General features: G+C 41.1%; 1 protein-coding gene across 1 annotated transcript; it reads left to right on the top strand.

The window, feature by feature from the left end:
* Positions 1-333: 333 nt before the first annotated feature.
* LOC108049329 lies at positions 334-970 on the top strand. The gene is made up of 2 exons (XM_017130470.1): positions 334-484; positions 578-970. The coding sequence occupies exons 1-2, from the start codon at positions 410-412 to the stop codon at positions 911-913; spliced, it is 411 nt and encodes a 136-aa protein (XP_016985959.1). The 5' UTR covers positions 334-409; the 3' UTR covers positions 914-970.
* Positions 971-19,687: the final 18,717 nt, after the last annotated feature.

A 19,687-nucleotide genomic window follows, 5' to 3' on the forward strand; every position in this document is an offset into this window, starting at 1 on the left:
CCAAAAAAAACAAAAATATATAATTGAGACTCTTAAGTGCAAAGCTGATTTGGTAAATTATAATCAGGGATTGCCCAACTTTCTGTAATATTCGGTTATTTCTGGCATCATCGGGTCGTTTGTCTAGACTGCTAGACTTTGCGGACAGAAGATGAGCATATGAGCGGAAAGTTTTCACTTATTCTCTGAGAATAGACAATCGCAGCTGGCCGAACTTACACCTTTCGAGTGGCGGCGTGTGGCGAGCGGGCATAAATATTCAATCCGAGGGGGCCTTATCGGCGATACATTCAATTATCTCTCCGCTTTGCGGCTGTAAACGCTTTAAAGCGTGCCCACACTCACTGGGTTGAGCTCAGTCGAATTTTGTTCTCGGACCATTAAACACTCCACACATTCAACATTCAACATGGAAGGCCAACGCGTGGCAGTCGTCGCATTTGCTGTAGTTCTCGCCGGATTGTGCGTGCTGTCCGGTCTGAAGGTAATGAAAATGGGAATGAAAATGAACAACAGAAATGTGGTAGTGACAATCGAGTAACCGTAACCCTCCCCCCCTCTACGATTTCCCTATCAGGCGGCACCCGTGGAATGCAATAATGGCAGTGGCACCCAGATCTCCGCCGACGGTCTTCAGTCGCAGACGCAAACCGGACCCGGCTGCCAGACGCAGACCTCCGAGGACGGAACCCAGAGCCAAAGCCAGATCCAGTCGGGCAATGGCTACCAGTCGCAGTCCCAGTGCAGCGGTTCGTCCTGCGGCCAGTTCAGCCCCCTGCCGCCCCTCTTCACCCTCGAGCCATTGAAACCCTTCACCTTGACGCCCCTGAAACCCATCACCTGGCAGCCGTGGGGCACATTTGGTAGCAACCAGGTGCAGAACCAGAACCAGGTGCAGATCCAGACCGAATAGAATTAAGTTCTTAAATAGTTACACACAATAAAGACAACGTATTTTGCAAATTTAAAATATATATTTATAGTTGCTTCAACTAAAAAGGTACATGTGTTTATAGAAGAGATAAATTTAACTAACAAAATATTTCTTTATATTCGAATTTTAGTCCACAAAGAATTTAAAAATGTTACAAGTTACAAATTGCTGAAATCATAACAATCACAGAATGACAAACATTCTAAATTAAAATTTTTATAGCTTAAAGAATAGTGCTAATTCTTAAATAAATAAATTTAGATCGCCTTTTGCGTAGAGTTAGATTGTGTTCGATTTTATAAATAAGTTTATGTTGAACATCCAAGGGAAACAAAAATGTTAAAAAACTATTTCAGTATGACTTTAAAATTTCTCTGACCTCTTATTTTTACAACTCTAACTTCATAGTTCGATTTCGCCAAGTTATAAAATAGCATCTTTAGAATACCTAATATGTGTATTTCTAACAATAGAAACGATTAACACATTTTTAGTGTAAACAAAAATAGAAAGCGATCTTGAATTTAATTGATTAGTCTGGCGGTTGTCTGGCTTAACTTGTTCTCAGAATTCGAGATTACTCATTCGTCTTGTTTTGGTATAGACAAACTTATTTACATTTTTAGTCATCTAGGGAAGATTAGCAACGATTTGTTCAACGTGTGTGAACGATTAGTTTACTGATTAATTCCCTGTTTGGAAATAAAATATCTAGCAATGAACTTAGTGATTTTGGCAGCTTTTAATTGTACAAAAAATAAGCTATCTTCCACTTGAGAACAACAAATTGATATGGAATAAATAAATTGTTTGATTTCTATCTAGTACTTGCATTTAATAAATTGTTGTTTGTTCCCTATTTTCTTACTACGTGCTAAAGAAGGCAACGTCATTTAAATTTTTAAGCTTTAAAGTTTTAAATGGAATTTATTTATCCAAAAATGTTATCTACGATTTTTGACAGTCGCCGTGGAAACTTTTGCTTATCACTTAAATCACTTGGATTGCAGCGCCAGAAAAGCAAAAATAATGATGAATGTTCGCCAAACTCCCGTCTGTGGTTAATGCATTTTTTGTTTTTACCCGTCACTCTTTCTGCCGCTGTCGCTGCTGCAGATAAAACTTTTATAACGCGCCCAACTTTGGCGCGAGGTGCGGTGCGATGTGCCATCGCTTTTGGCAGGCACTGTGGCACCTTCTTCGGCATGCCGCATGCGACTTTCGACATTCGGCCTTCGGCGACGTGTGCAAGTAATTGTGGCAAAAAGCACAGGAGCCACAATATTCAGCGGCAGGCAGGAGGTAATCGTCAAGCGTTGAAGCCGCCGCCAGCTGGCTTTTAACTCATTTTCTGATTAAAATCTGGGCCATTAAGCGTGCCAGCTCGGATCGGACTAAACTTTTTTAATGGCCCTGACAATAGTTGCCGACGTCAGTGGCGGCTCCTTTCACATCCTGCAGTGCGGCCGCAAAAGGACGCGCTAAAATTGGCGCCTGCAACCAACGACACTGGTCACGACAGGGTGCAGAATTCGGTGTAAAATTAAATTAAAACTGCCAAGGGAGAACGAGTTGTGGGAATGGTGGTGCACGGCGAGAAATCAGCCCCCCTTGGTGTTGCACCATATCTTTTCAGCTCGTATCAGTGGCAGTTCGAAATATCAGATTACGTTTTTAACATATCACCCTGATAGCGCGAAAAAAATACACTATTATTTACATGACTGCTATCAGTGGCATGGAATTTAAGGCTTAAACTAATTAACATTTTAAGCCTATCAATAATTAATTTACTCGCCCTGATATGGTCACAAAAAGCATGACCTGGGCTAAGTTCAAATATTTCCTAGTGATTGGACTTTCTTTATCAAAGACAAATAGTTAGGGTATTTTCTAAATTTAAATGGATATATTTATTTTGTATAAAACTTGATTTATTTAAAAATACAAAATTATTCTCTCACCAAAATAAATTTGATTACCTTTATTTGTATTCCATTTCCGACTAATATACATAGAACATCGAACTAGATAAATTCGACCATACATATTAAAAATTTTCTGTTTTCCCTCTGTGTGGCTAAAAAGCGAGTCGAAAGCTGTGAAAATATTTGCGAGCCTTAAACAAGAAGTGGAAGCAGATGGGCGATAGTAGGGAAAACAGCAGGATGAGGACCAGAATCCGAAGGAGAACTCTCTGCGCCAGCTGTCAGCGGCTGCCAGAGCAACGATGTCAATTAGTTTTTGAAGCGAAGCTGACCTCCTTGGACCTGCTCCTCCACCTCCTCCACCTCCACCTCCCCCTCCATCTCCACCAGCTCCTCCTTCTCCACCTCCAAGTTGGCCGTCCTTGTCCTTTGGCCAAGTCAAGTTGGCTTTAAGTTAATTGCACAAGATTTCACTTTGCTCTCGCAAGGATGCTGCTGCTGCTACTTCCGTTTCCTTTCGACCGATGCCATTTTTTAATCAAGTTAAAAGTTATTTTTAAATGGAGTGCGAGCGAAATATGCAAGCGCAATGCAAATAACACAAAGAACCTTCATATGCGGCTGCATCAATTGCAATACCTCAGAAAGAAATATTTATGTACTGATTATTTCATGTGGCATCTGAGGCCAAATTGGTTTTGCCATTCGACTGGCCCCGTCTCGTTAATGCATGTATGTTTATACCCGTTACTCGTAGAGTAAAAGGGTATATTGTATTCGTGCAAAAGTATGTAACAGCTAGAAGGAAGCGTTTCCGACCCTATAAAGTATATATATTCTTGATCAGGGTCACTAGCCGAGTCGATATAGCCATGTCCGTCTGTCCGTCTGTCTGTCTGTCCGTCTGTCCGTCTGTCTGTCCGTCCGTATGAACGCTGAGATCTCGGAAACTATAAAAGCTAGAAGATTGGTATTTTGCATGCAGATTCTAGGAGTTCCTACGCAGCGCAAGTTTGTTTCAAAAAGGTGCCACGCCCCCTTAAACGCCCACAATCGCTAATATACGATTTTAAAAATTTAAATATTTCGAAAAAGTAAAAATGCAATTTTATTGTGTTTATCAATACCTATCGAAATGTAGAAGAAATTTTTCAAATCGGACCATTCGTTAAAAAGTTATGCGTGATCAAAGTTTCTATCTCCATCTCCCTCGCACTCCCTTTACCTGAGTAACGGGTATCTGATAGTCGGGGCACCCGACTATAGCGTTCTCTCTTGTTTTAACTGTTTTCGTCACATTTAATTTGTGAAAAATTCATATGCCAAGCTGTGCATTTTTTGCCGTCGTGTAAATTAATTGCGAACAAAAATGTAGGTGGACGTTTATCTTTCAATTCAATTTATGAATTGCAATCGAAACTCTGCTGGACAGTGAAGTCCATTTCCTCTAAAGGGGTTTTAGTATAGTAATTTTTTGAGTATTAAAATAAAGTATCTTTAACGAAACGTTGTGAATTTTGTTTATGAGAAAAATTTAATATTTGTATATTATAAGTTACGAGTGATATTAAACTTAATATAATATAGCTTAACTTGTTAAGATTTTGAACTGTATTTTTAGTTAACATAACCTTTGCAATAGCCTATAAATATAATTTTTTAAGGACCGGAAATGATAGAAGGATTTTTAAAACTGTGTGTCCTTTATCTAGTCATTTTCTAATTGGCAGCTGGCAGCAATGTTTAAGGGTATTGACTTGCCGACATTATTAATGTGTTTTCCCATTTTTTGTCTTCCCGCTTCTCGGTTAAACAATATTTATGTGCCAGCTATTGCTCTTACCTGCCTACTGTATTTCATTTGTCATTCGACTTGCCTCTTTTTTATTTTTATAAATTATCTTTGGCAGCAGCACAAACACACACCCAAACAAAAAGCCCCGCAAAGCTGGAGCTATTTCGGGTGCTTTACACCTGCAAAGAGCCTTTGATTGATGATACAGGTAATTGATAAGGCGCCTCGGATACCTCAGCTCACTTTTTCACCTACCCCCAGCTAATTGGCTCCTAAGTAGGTGATGTTTAAAAATATTTTAGCGGAGCATTTCCATACACCTTCCCCATTTTGGAGCGGGTCTTTGGCTAATTATGCACTCAAAGCTTAGTCAACGAGCTCGTTCCGAGATGGTTTGAGCTAATTAGGGCGTCCAACGTTAATTGCAATTTGCACTGGCGAGGAAAAGGGAATTTTCCGGGGGAGGGGGGCGTTGGGAAAACCCGCTTTCATGGTTACGAGATGTCGCTCAACTTCTTCAGCTGTTGCTGTCGTTTTGGCCGCGTTGTCACGTTTTTGGTGGCTGCGATTCTGTATGACTTCATTTCTGGATGCCGCAGATGTTGCACTTGCCATGCGATTTGCACTTACGTGTGAATGAGATGGGAAGAGTGGACGGAAAGAGATGGATGCTGTACACTGATAGAAAATTTACTGACTTAAGTGAATTATGAATCGGTAGTGCTGAATTTAGAAGCAGTAAATTTGATTGAATTAAAAATAAAAGTTTTCTCTTAAATACCATGTTTTTAAACCTCTCATTCATGGCAAAACTTAAGATATTTTTTCTAGTTTAATAAATACATTCTGGTATTTTTATACACTTCAGCATTTTTGAGTTTTCCTCCGTGCAGAAATAAAAACAGATTGCTCCCGTTGTAACCAAATCTTGTCTGCCTTTTCTGTCTGAGCCAGAGCCGAAAATTTTCTAATTTTCTACTGCAGTGATTTCGCATGCATAGAGAGTTGCATGTCCCTGATCCTCCTGATTTCCCCACTTTCCCACCTTCTCCGCCTCACCACTTCTCCACTACTTTTCGGCCCTTTCCTGGAGCGAGTTCCACTGATTTATGCGCATCAATAAGTTCTCTGAGTGCGATACTTATGCGAAATGTGCCGCAATGAGACGTGGACTCGCCCATGGCACGTTCGCCTGCAGTTGCCGTCCAGCATCCCCATTTTCCCCCCGCTTTCCCAGTTTTTCCAGTTTTCCACCTCCTGCTGACTCTGTTCCAGCTGCTAAAATAATGATTTGCATTTCGATTTGGGGTTCGATTTCGATTCGGATTTGGCCGAGATATATGGATGGGGAAAACGAGAAGAATGGCTCAGCTTGCTAGCAGGCTCTAATGAGAGTACTCTGCACTGGGAGAAATCGGTTATATATTTAAAATTTTCAATAACAAAATAAAAAATGAATTCTGCTAATAACACACTTAATGATTTATAATTGATTTAAACGTTCTTCATTATTAAATGCATATTTTTTTTATTTAAAACTAGCTTTATGTATTTTAAGATATATAAATAATAAAATGCATGTAATTAAGGAGTATCCTTAGTGTATTTTTTAACATGCAAACTAACATTTAAAATTATTTATTAAGAACTTAATCTGCTTTAATTATTTCAACATAAGCTCAACCTCAAAAGGTCTTTAATATAATATAAACTTTAATTGCAAATGTGATGAGTCCGCCAAAAATGTTGAATAAATTTATGAAAAGATTGAATAATTTATGAATCGTATTGAAATAGGAAATCAGGACGCCCCTTTTGTCGGGGTGTAGCCTCATCCTAAACGGCTTATCGCTTTCTGGGGGCAAGAAGTCAACTGCCCAGCCAAATAATTCATTTTCGCCTCTTTGTTTGTTGGCCACGTTTACGGCCCGCGCTTATCTTAATGGGTCAAAGGTTATGGCCAGCCTTGAGATGAGACAGTCCGAACTTCCGCCGACTGGCCTCAGAATGGAAATGGGAATGGGAATGGGATTGGGTGCCACCAACCACAGCTGACCGCCGAGCAACACAACATCCTTTGCATTCAAACGGCGCACCACAGTGGGTCTTCGACCAGAGATTAGGCGTGCTTATAAGCAGATTTATGGATTGTCAGCGGGAAAACCTTTTAGCCCCCGTCCGCTCGATTTGGTAATAAACACACGATACAACGGCCAGTGCAGAGCCAGCAATTTGGAGTTCCATAAGCGGCATTTAATTAATTCGAAAATTACGTTATTTTCGACTCAGTCTCCGGCTCACTTGACTCGGGTACTCAGACTCCGGACTCACAAAGGCAAAGAGCCTAGCTGGCTGGCGTACTCAGCTCATTTGCTAAATCAAGCATGCGCCACTTAAATTTTCATTAGACTGTTTTCCCCGCTTTCCACCTCAGACTTTGGCTCGGCAAAAAAAAAGAACCGCAGCAATGTGCGCACTTTGTCTTAATGATGTTAAAGTGAATTTAAACTTACGTGATTTTTACGTGAGCTGCAGTAATTGTCGATGCAGTGTTGCAGCTGCACTCACATGACTTTCGCAAAAGGTGAATGAGCTCAGCACTGGGGAAACGGAGTTTCTGAGTCATATTTCTGATATGGTCTCATCATTCAGCTAGTTGCCAGAGATTTGGCACATGTGCTCACGTCTGGGCCATAAATATTGGGGTTAACTGGCAGCTTGGCAATGGCATATTGGCAATGCCGGAGCGCCAGATCAAGCCATAAATTTAACACGTTTCAACATGTGCAAGCGCAGACGACGGTAGTGCAATTGCCCACGGGAACTCCTCGCATATCATCGCACTTCGCACATCGCGTATACGCAACGTTGTGGCCCACGTTGCGTATACGCGATGACCTTTCAACCGCCCTCAACTGCCGAGCCTTGTCATATGCAAAGCCATACTCCCCAGCCAGGGCATTTAATTTGCTGAAACATCCAGCCACCCACTTTTCACCTGCTGCCCCGCTATTTAGCCAGTTAAACGCCACCAGTTGGCCAAATCGAAGAGCCATTCGACCGCTCACCCAGAACCAAGGCCATTTCATCATCGAGCACCCTCGGCGGTCTGTCAGAAGCTCGCTGTTCCGTCTGTCAAGGAAATACGTCCATCTGTATTGCACTGTTAAAAAAGATATTTGGTAATTTAATTACTAAATAATTTAATTAAAATATATTTGCCCAATGCATTCCTTTCATGTTCCATCAATAATCTTGAAAGCTTGCGAAGCCTACTTTTATAAATTTAAATTTGTAGTTCCAATTACTTAAAACAAATCGAATTAGTTTTATTGGCAATAGGGGAGAATATTATATTAGCTTAAAAAGGATAATTTAATTTGCAAAGAGTCAATGTAAATCATCAAAAGTATTAAATCAACATCAAAAATATTTAATTATTATTTCTTAATTATTTCTTTAGAACTGAGGTGTCTGCCTTTGATTATATTGTTTTGAAATGTATTAAAATAGGTTTAGGTCTTAAATCAGTTAAAGGACAAGTAAAGAATAGGGAATGTTATTTTTCTTTCTGTGTGGTTGCGTTTCCTGTTGCTTCGTGGGCTTAAAATCGGGTTGGAGGGGTAAAGGTGCATGTGGGTGGCTCCCAATATCTCAGTTCAGTGCCAGGCAAGTGGGTGTGCTTAATTCCGTTTCACTCGGGTTAAATACACACACTGCAGCGACCGCGGGAGAAGCGGGGGACTGGGTTTAATCATGGCATCGCACTTGGGAAAGGGATTCCCGGCTTAAAATCGGATTTGCCACGCCCAAGCGACGCCCAACCAAGCTTATCGAATTGTTCGCATTATCGTTTAGATTTTAGTGGGCCAAGGAAATTAATTTCGAGAGTGGGCTGGCAGGCACCTGACATGTAATTACTAAGCTCTGCAGCCGCCCGGAGCATGTGGCAGCCATAAACGTCGACGAGGACGAGGATGTGTGGATGAAGCTGCTCCTCCGTCGTCTTGAGTCGAAAATTTTGCAGCAATCTCGTTAATTCGGGGCCCAACAAAAGCATTTCACTTAGGCGCACAATTCTGCAAATCCCCCGGAGAACTTTCAGTATATATACCCAAGCGCCATACATTATGATTGTTTCATTACGGCTGTCGATAAAATGGCAAATGGTATGACAACAAGCGGATTTTGCGACTAAGTCGAGGGAAAACACACATGCGAAGTCCTTTGTTAGTTACTTTAACCAAATATTGCCATTATTATAACGAGTATTTGCGGGACATTGCCAGTTCGATTATGTGTAACTTTTGCTCTCGCAGAGAAATCAAAACAAATTACCGCGATCAACAACAATTGTCATTTGTTATCCTATTAACGCAGCCATATCCTGGGCCAACATCCGAGAAATATGGCCAGGGCCAATGACAACATGGCCATACATTAGTGCGAGCCAGAATTTCCAAGTGATAAAGCAATAAATGCCAAAGGACGAGGATGATACAAAACTTTCCAGCAACTCGACCACAAAATGTACTCCTAAACAAGGCTATTTCTCAGCCTACAAGTTGCTCTTTGTGTTTGTGATAAATAAAGGAGCATAAATATCTGACAAATTTATATAAGTAGGAATTATGTACGAGTTGAGGAAACTGCTGTGATAATCAGGAGCATATGTCGCTCGTTGCCAATGTATGAGGTTCTTATATGAAAATGGCTTTTTGAGTTTAATAAAATATATTAATAATCAAATATTATATTCACATATAGAAAACAAGCTGAGTAGAGAGAAGAATATACAAATGAAACCAAATGTTAGAAATGCTTATTTGTTATTCTATGAACAAGGCTTGAATTAAATTATATATAAAACTAATATTTGATTTATAAATATGTTCAGTTTTGGTATATCCCTGACATTAATCAAAAAGCTTTTATATGTATTAAAATATATGAAAAACTATAATATTTCTAGTCACATCAAGAAATGGTGGCCAAACCAGCTGCTTTAAGCGATTACCGATATGAATATGAATATTATTATTGAATTTCCCTAGAATGGTTTTAACTTAACTGCATTTTCCCTATTATTGCTGGTGCGCCATTCACCTTGGTTTAACTGGCATCCACACCAGGTGCTGCTATTGGTCATCGTTTGCGATTTTAATGGAGTCCATGAAACCACAGATAAGTTGTGCAAAGAGCAAACAATAGCGGGGGATGCCTAAGCAAATGCGAGTGCATCGAGAGCATAAAAGCAAACAAGCTGATTAACAAATAATGCAAACTCCCACACCACGGATGTGCAAATACATCGAGCGGAAGTATTATCCTTGCAGCTGGCTGGCATTGGCAACCGCAACGGCAGGACATGCATAAACGGATTGAAATGGGGATTCACATCGAGTGCGAAGCCATCAAAATTGCACGCTACGAGGGGCACTGTAATGCGAGTCTGGATATTACGGATATGCACATTGAGAGGACCCATAATTGCGATTCAATGGCACTTGAATGCCAATCGCTTGACTCACAGCTGATTAGGGATAAAGAGGGGGTGGGACTTATGAAAGAACTAGGGGAGATAATGCCGGTGAAGCTTGAATATCTGAAGAACCCACCCAGTCAGTCACTTGAGTGTATGTGAGTGTTTGATTGATTGTGCGTAAATCCTTCTCAGTGTCCCGTAATGTATTCATTTCCCACTGTCCCTTTGGGGCATCTTGCATCTTGATTTATACCGTCTAGACTGGCTTTGCAGCCAAAAATGTGTTTATAATTCGTTTCGAGCTTTCTTTGTTTGCTTGCGACGACATTAATGAATAAATGCATGGACGACGGGGTCTAGAAATGCAGATTACTGGCGAATTTGTCATTGACCCAAAAAGCAAGACCAAATCCACTGAACCACACACAGTTCGCCAGTCGAATGAATGGGTCAACTTTGAGGCAAAGTATTTTAATTGGACCGGCAGAAGTTTCTCAACTTTGGGGAAAGGGTCAAGCGCTTCATAATAAACTAGCTGCTAATTTACTTGGGCCGACATCAACTGGAAAAGCCAAGGGGACACACACGGACCACCTGAAGTTATTTACCGACTGCCGCCGTCCAACGGGTAACAACTTCTGGCTGGATTTCTCGGCGAGGTGCTAACCTTCGGCAATTTATGTGTTTCATTATTAAACTTTGCCACCTGCCGCATATTTAGCAACAATAACATGAGCCAAAAGGCGGCGCACACACACTCGGCGCAATTTATTGGCCAAACACCTCGACCAGAGCACTCTACAAATGACTGCCGCTGGAGGGCTAAAAGCAACTGAAAGAGAAACTGAAAATCAATTGAATTGTAGATGCGGGTTAAACATGAAAGCAAACATGGCCCAAGTAAATAAAAACATCGTAAAGCCAAAGTCCCCCTCATTCTTGGCCTTTTTACACACACGATTGAATGCGCAATTTATGCGGCGTAATTTATGAAAACAAAAACCGGAAACAATATTTCTGCCGCTCGGTGCTACCAACTTGACCATTATCTGCTGTCTACACACGCCCCGTTCAAGTCGCAGTTATTTATGTGGATGCAACACGGCCGGGAACAATGGGGCTCCGAGGCAAAAACTTGCTACGTCGGCCCACAGGGCGTATGAGCATTTATTAGCTTTCACACTAGCTCGAGTGCTGGGTGATACTTTAATTGCGGAATCCGTTGCAGGCGCATTTGCATTGCTGATTGCCTTGTTTGAAAATTCTGAGGCAAGGATTGGTTCACTAAAAAGGAGTAGGTTTTCAGATACACAGCGGAAACCTTTGAGAATTTTGTAAATATTATTATTTAAATTGGGAGAATAATTAAAGCAAGTGTTTTTTTAAAAACCTTGGCTTTATTAATGTTAGTGCATAGCAAATATGACATATTTTTGTAACAGATTGAACATTTGCTATCTTTTGTTGTTGCTTAAAGTATTACCATTTAATTGATAAATTTTAAGCTCAGAAGTTTTCTCTGCGTGTACTCTTGATAGTAGAGTCCTGGGATTTTTGCTCATTGGGCGCCAGCAGCAACAAAACTACTCGCATAAACAATTTCCACAAATGGCGGCTAACAAAGTGATGCTTTAGGCCATGACTATTGTGTGCCAGTGGGAACGTAGCCACCCCCCTCCCCCCAATCCGAAAGTCCCCTGGCCAGCAAGCCACCGCATTTTGCTAAGTCGCTTTCCGCTTTCCGTTCGTGCCTTGGCCGTTTCCTTTTATTATTTTGCAGCCCTTTTAGCCGACGGGGAAATGGGCCCTGTTTGCCCTGGCCAGAGAAGCATAAAAATCACGCACTCACAAACAAATAAAATGCTGACAGCATATATTTCCGTTTCCGTTCCGGCTACAGTTTTCAGTTAAACAAATGCCCCGCATATGCGGCTCACTTTTCGCCGTTTTCCCCCCCTTTTCACCATTTTCCCCCATTTTCCCCTTTGAGAGTGTGTGCGAGCGGATGTATTACAATTTGGAAATGTCTGCGAAACGCACATTTATGACAAAAGGGATAACTTATCCTTAGACGGATCCCTTCGAGGCTATTTGTTTAACAGAGTTCGCATTTTTATTTTAATGCTAATTCTGCCGGCCGACCCAACTGCACTAAATTAGCAGCTGGAGATCGTAAAAAATGGTGAGAGAACTAAATCGCACTTCCGCCGGAAGTGGCTGGAGATATCTTCCCCATCCAGCACGTATTGCTGGAGATTTGGTTCGTTTTCTATTTTTACGATGGCTTCGATTTGATTGACGTAAAGTTGTAGGATAAACACACTTCACACTCCCCATGGAAACGCCCCCCGGATTTCCCCATCCCTTTTCAATTTAATAGCTCGGCCTGCCGCAGCCCGGCTTTGGTAAATAAAGTTAATTAAATTTAAATATTTGTGTTTGTGCAGCCCTGGCTGGATTTCTTTTCTCTTTTGCGTGCGAGAAAAACCGCAGCAATGCCACCCACCTCCGCTCCTCCCCCAAAACTTTCAACAGACTCAATGCGGCGTTAAATTTTGTTATTGTGTGTGTGACGCCCCCTGCTGCACAAACGAAAAAACAGTTTTCGGAAATTTATTACGAAATAATTCATAAAAACGCAGGCCGACGCGACGGAGCATTGTCAATCGCCACCCGCCGCTAAAGAGGCGTCCAGGTGAGCCGTGCCCTCTGACCTCAAACACCAGCCCACCCACAAAACACATCGCACACAGCCGAAAAAAAAGAGAATGTCTCTGCTGTGGACAGTTAGCTAGTGTCAGCTGCTGCACAGCAAAAAAATATGAACAGTCTTAAATTAATTTACAATTTTTGAAGTTACGTTCTTGTTTGATCTCAGCTCTTAAAAGCATTTTTAATCATTATAATCCTTACCATATTAAGATTTTAATTAATTTGTTAAATTTTGATCTCTTTAATCTTCTAAAAAATAAACTTATGTTATATTACTTTAATTTATTGAACTTATTTACTCTTAAGGTCCACTTGCCTACAATAATTGTAATGTACATTTTTCTGCCATAATTTATATAGCATTAAAATGTTTTTAAGTAGACAGATTATACATTCTTGACTTTCCCATTTATAACAGAATGACCCCATTTTATGATATATTTCTTTTGGTGTACGAAGTATTGCCAACAAACGGACAAACAAAAATGGTTGGGAAAAAGAAAAATTGTTAAATTTATATTTATTTTTATGGCTTGGCTTTGTTTCAGACACAGGCGCAGACTGCCACGCCCCTTTGTGTGCGTGACCGCCCTATTTTTCATTTTTTATTTTCGTCATTCAACGTTTTAGTGAGTTGGCAGCATTTCAGTTTCGCCGGCTTTCGTTTGCTGTGCGCTTAAATGTTTGCACTTTTTCGTTTGCCATTTTACAAATATTTTGGTCCCTTTTTGTTGCCATTGTTTTGGTCCTTTTTCTGCATTCCAAGGCGTACATTTATATGCAAATGCATATGTGTATTGGCACAGTTAAACTGTAACCGCTTCTCTTTATGCAATGTATGTGTTATTTTCGGTCCCCGTTATGAGCACTTTTTTTTTGGTTTATTGGTCCGAACGTTTTTCACATTGCCACGAATTTCCTTTTGGCCTTTTTTCTCCGTTTTGCGGGTCAGCAAATGTTTGCGGTTTTACTTGTCAATTTGAAGTGCATTAAATGGGCCACCACCCATCGGAAAAGGTGTTGGGTGGCAGTTTTTCACAGCGGGTTTCGCATCGTTTTCGCAGCACTTTTTTTTATCGGCTACAGGACACCCGAAACGTTGAGCTGTGCGAATTTCGCAGGCTCAATATTTCAAACATTTTTGCGCAGAGTTAATACGTTTTTTGATCATTTTATACCAATTAAAGCTTTATGATGGAGAAGCATTTACTACCACGAACAACAAACGTACAATGCCATTAGTTAGATCAATAAAGTGGGTCTTTTTAAAAGGATTCTAGCAAATAATTTAAAATTGTGTGAGTCTTTGATTTATTAAACCTAATTTTGTCATTACTCAAATATTCATAATTATAAATGACACATTTCAATTTCATTTAAACATCTAATTCATAATAAATAATTATACATTTTCATTTCATTCAATATGTCTTCTGAAATACAAATAAACCCATTAACGATTGACTCAACAAAAACTTTGCAAGCTCAAGAACCCATGACGTAAAACACAACCCATTCGATTAAAATTTAACCAAAGCAATCTCATATGTCATGCCCAATCCGCTGGCTGTAAAAAGAATTGTTTTCCAAATTGTTTGACGGTTGCCAGATCAATGCGAAGTTGGGGGAAACGTACTTACAGAACGCACTGTTTGAGCGGAGTTACAGCTCCACCCAAAGCACTCAAACATGATTGAAAAATTATACTGTTGCCAGGGGTATATGGTATGTACATTGGTACATACGTTGCTGTGCATATTTTCGTGGGTGGTGGCTTCCTGGTGGCTGGGTTTATTTAACACTTCCAAACAATTCACGCGGAACTGGCAGGGTAAAAATAATGCCAAGCAAAACAAGAACGTAGCAAAAACGTGCCAAGATCCCCCGCTCACTTCACTTTTTCATGTTGCGCCAACGAGCTGCCAGTAAGCAGCAAAAATTCAACACTTTGTTAAAATGTCAAATGAAACATGTCATTTATCATGGCCGCTCTCCCACTCGAGTTTAGCTACTTCGAGTTCTGAGTTCTGGGTTCTGGGTTCCGTATTCCGGGTACTGACTCCCAGTCCGCGTCCTGTGTGGCCGCCTCGAGTGGATATATCCTGTGCGCTCTTATCTGTCCTAACAAGCGTTACGTTTTCAGCAAATACGCTTATGCCGGGCGACAACGAATCGCCTCAGCGCGACGGCAGCTTCTGCTCCAGCTATTTCTTGCTTCCTTCCGCAGCCAGTTAGTTGGTGGAAAGGAAATACTGGGGAGGCGGCAAGCACTGAGCGAAAACCACACAGAAACGTACAAAAATAAATCTGTCCTCGATTTAATATAATTATATTGGTCTTTGTTAAAACTCAGTGCTTCAAACCTCTTCAACATTTACATTGAGTAGACGATTTCAAATTAAGCGAAAGAAGTTTTCTGAAGGTTTTCAAAAACCACCAAAAAATTAAATTCTGGGACTCTTATTTACTCTACAGAATATTGTTAGAACTTTCTTTCCCAGGAATCGTAAAAGTTTTGTTTGACATTTCTCAGAAACATTTTTTAAGGAATTGCTGATATGTTAACAAAATGTTTAAAGTAACTTACCAATAACGAAAAAATATTACAAATATTATTATTAAAGCGTAGCTTAAACCCTTTTTATATTAGTGAAATGTAAGCTTGGTTATATTTTTCATGACTATTATTCTCAGTGAGCCTTGTGCTGGCGTTGACATTGCTTAAGTGCGGGGCCAACCTTTTCGCACTCGACAGCGGCGCTGAAACATTCTCTGTGATAATTTTTGAGAGCGCGCTCAAACTGAAACTCAAACTGAAACTGAAATGCGCAACCAGCCAAGGGCACCCACACAGTGCCCGCGAAAACTACACGTACGCCGGCCCCCAGCCCCGCCCCTTTCTGTATTTAAAATTGAAACAAATTGTGAATGATGCAGGGGTGGGGTGAGGGGGCTACTGGGGTGTGGATGTTTGTGTTTGAGGGTGTGTGCCGATGTGTGTTTGCCGACTGCTACTCAAGCTGCATTGGCGCCCATGTTTGCTCCCCTAACTTCACGGACTTCCCTACGAGATTCGAGATTCGAGAGGAGTCCGGCTGTTTGCCAATGCCCCTTTGCTGTTTACTTGCAGCGAGTCCTGCGGAGTTGCGGCTCCTGCGAGCTGGGAGGACAATAAACCATAACTAAGTGCGCACGCCAGTTCCTGGCCTGGAGCAAACCATATCCTCCTGACCAAGCCAAACACATTGAGACTCTATTAGAGGGAGATGAATGAGTTGCCAAAGTGGCCAGTGCCGGCGTTCTAACTTTGTTATACCCAACATTTGTTCAACTCAAAATCTGCTTACTCAGGTGGGTTAGAGTGTGAGAAAAATTCCTTTTTTCTGTGGAGAAAATAATCGAGTTTTAGCTTAAAATACTAAGCTGAATTTTCAATTCAATTTAAGTTGTATTTACTATTATGGATTTTTAAAATTTTTCTTTTATTAACAAGAAAAGAAAAACATATTTAAAGAGTGCATAAGGAAAAATGTCCAGACTACAACTTAGTCTGAAATGAAATTTAAAATAAAAATATTATTTGTATTTATTTTATATTCTTTCAAACACTATAAGTGCCTAAATACTTATTAATTAGTGCTTTAGACACAAAAACTCCCCAACTAAAGTGACACTCCCGTTTTTGTGCCCATTCCTGCTCATTTGATTTAATCTCTAAGCGTTTCATTTGCCATTTCTGATTGGGAGTCGCATATCATGCCTGGCTCCCGCGGACAGATGATTAAACCCTTCTGCTAAGGAGCCGGCTGGAAGCGTGTCGGATATAAATCGAAAAACTTTATTAATCATAAGATGCTTGTGCGCCAGTGGCGGTGGCAGCAGCCGCAAGTTACTCATACGCCGTGTTGAGCATTTAAAATGCTGTTCGCTGCAAGTGTGTGTGAGCGTGAGTGAGTGCGTGCAACGTAAAATTATGGCACACATTTATCAACGTTTTAAGCGCGCTGATGACAATCTGCTTGGCTGCAATTTAAATATGCAAATGACAGACACCGCGGGGCGAATCCGAGGGGGGAGTGCAGATCAGGAAGCGGACTTCGCATTGTTGGCTGCGTTATGGCCCAGACTCCTTTGCACTCCTTTTTCTCCCCCGATTGCCGCAGCTGCTCCTTCAGCTGCGTCTGAAGTATGCACGTCAACGCATTTGCTCGCTCACTGGGAAAAAATAATACACAATATTAAATTGTTTACAAAAATAAGATTAACATAAAAAAACATATGGTTGCTACCTACCAGGGCCATGAACTATATATAATAAGGATTTTGCATACACTCAGAAACTTTTAATGACATAAATATTTCAAGATAAATTGGTAATAATAAGAATAATTTAATTCCTTTATGGAAAGGTTCCCAAATAATTATGATAAAGTCCCAGAAATTAAAGTAATTAAAATATTTCAAAGCTAGAGTGATTTTTTCTGCCAGTGGCGGCACATATTTTAGAGCGCACTTAACTCGTTTTCTGCCGGGGTCCTTGGGCGACCATCCTTGTGAACCTCTCCCCCCCCACCCCTCCTGACTGCTCCTTGGCGCGCCTGGGTGTATGCAATAAAAATGGCTAGCGAGCAACAATGCGACTTGAAGGCAGTCGGCTGGCTGGATCTCCATCGAATGTAGATGCTGAATGCCATGTTGACCTCGTGAACTTTAATTACAAAATGTGCTCTGTCTGAGCCCCGGGATCTCCGACTGTTGGGCAAACTGGGCAAAACTTTGGGCGCTGGCAAAGCCGCATAGAAAATATGTAAATCATAATAAGCGGCGTGCTCGACTGACATCCGCAGAGCTATAGCAATAGCTATAGCTACAGCCATGGCTATATGGCTCCGCTTTAGTTCCAGCTTCGGATTCAGCTCCGGCAAACCGCAAATTAAAAATTTCTGCACGTCTCCACATAAAAAACTTTTTGCTCTTCATATTTTTCCTCCTTTAGCTTTCTTTTTATATTTTCCTTCTCGTTCTCCATTTCCCTGTTTTTTTTTCGTTTAGTTTGTGGAGCTGGCAGCGCTGTCGCCGGTTTATTTCCTTTTATATTGCTTTGCTTTATGCACACACACACACACCACTCACACACGCACACTCAAACTATTACATATGCAATATGTGCCTGCCTGGCACTTCAAAGTTTAGCTTACATTTATTTGCGTATGTGTGCTTCACTTGAATTGTTATGTGAATGCGTGTGAGTGCGGGTGTGCGTGGGTGAGGGATCCTTTCATTGCGACCCCTTTACCCCCTTCCACCCCCAAATTCACCCACCCTCCCCTGCGTGCAACTGCCCTGACGCGTTGATTGTGTTTGCATATTATACACGCCCTTTTATGTCCTATGGCAATATGAAATTTATTGTCTCCTCCTCAGTGTTGCAGCCTCGAAGCTGCCTCAACCTCAGCCTTCGGCCTTCAGTCCTTCAGCCTTGACAGATCGAGAGTGGGAGGGGTGGCAGAGGGGGAAGAGGGGGGCAGAGTCAGAGAGCGACAGAGAACAGGACATTGATTTTAATCCCAGTCGGAAGTCGCCTGCCATTCGCTTTACGAGCACGAGTACAAAAGCAGAGGCAGGCGAGCACATTTTTAATTAAAAGAAGAAAAAACAAAAGGCGAACGTGGCAGGCAATGCGCTTTTCCAGCTGCCACAAAAAGAGCCACAAATTGTTGAGCAGGCTGGCAAATACAACAAGTAATGCAAGATTAAGATGAAAGCCAAATGAAGGAAGAATAGCTAAATGTTAATCCTTTCGCACTCTTTACGCAGGAGAAGGTTTCAAGATCTTGAAATTGGAAAAGAAAAACATTTTTAAATTAAAAAAACACATCGAAAATGTGCAAATGTTAAAGTTCAACAATTAAACCAACAAAATCTAGTCCCAGTAACTTTTATGGGCCAGTTTACATCGAAAAAAGGAATCCCCTTCCCAAATTTGAGATATGCTTACAATAAAGCGCCTCTTTTATTAGGGAATTAACGATTATCGGGCCGGAGCAATGTGACATAATTCACTCGTGCCTCGCATAATGACCTCTTGTGTGGCATTTGTTTCATTATGTGACCATTACGGCTTCCGCTGAACCAGCCCAAAAAATAACCGGAGGGCTTCGGATGCGAACAACTCCGTTTCCCGGGGAATGCATTCAGCTGCATGCACATGGCAGCTCTCAACTAGCCAGTCTCGCGTGGCATGCCACAGAATACACGCGAATAAATTGGGAAAATCGAGGAAAACAAAGCATTACCGAAAAGCGATTACCCCGAAAAACTAAACATAACACGCCAATTTATGTGCACAATTGTTTACATGCAGTTGTTTCGGCAATTCAATGGCTCCACTGCTCAATTGTTCAACTGTTCAATTGTTTAGGTGTGCAGTTTTGCCAACTGATTGAATGTGGAGCCTGCTGGCCATATCCCTGTAATTATGGCTGGGAACTCGAGCCCAAACCTGGTTTTATGATAAATGCGGCGTGCACGGCGTGCACGGCGTGCACGGCGTATACGTAATTTAATCAGAGGGCCATTAAATCGAGAAAACTTTTTTCAATATTCGCGGGCATTAAGCTTCAATTTATTTCAATCAGCGAGCGCACAATTTGCGTCCACAGTTGCCCATAAAATTGCAGTAAATTCAACAATTGTAGAGTTCAATTACGAAGCAGCCCGATATGCAGATATATCCCCACTATATATATATAAGTATATATTTTTTTCGTTTCAATTTCATTTCACGGCTGCCTCTTTACAATTGACAATTTAATGGAGTCTTCCGCAGTTGC

Source organism: Drosophila rhopaloa, unplaced genomic scaffold (genome assembly GCF_018152115.1).
Source record: "Drosophila rhopaloa isolate 14029-0021.01 unplaced genomic scaffold, ASM1815211v1 contig_115, whole genome shotgun sequence".
Taxonomy (NCBI): Eukaryota; Metazoa; Arthropoda; class Insecta; order Diptera; family Drosophilidae; genus Drosophila; species Drosophila rhopaloa.

Coding starts and splice junctions, on each gene's coding strand:
- LOC108049329 (XM_017130470.1), top strand. CDS start 410: ATGGAAGGCCAACGCGTGGCAGTCGTCGCATTTGCTGTAGTTCTCGCC. Junction 485..577: donor GCGTGCTGTCCGGTCTGAAG/GTAATGAAAATG, acceptor TTTCCCTATCAG/GCGGCACCCGTGGAATGCAA.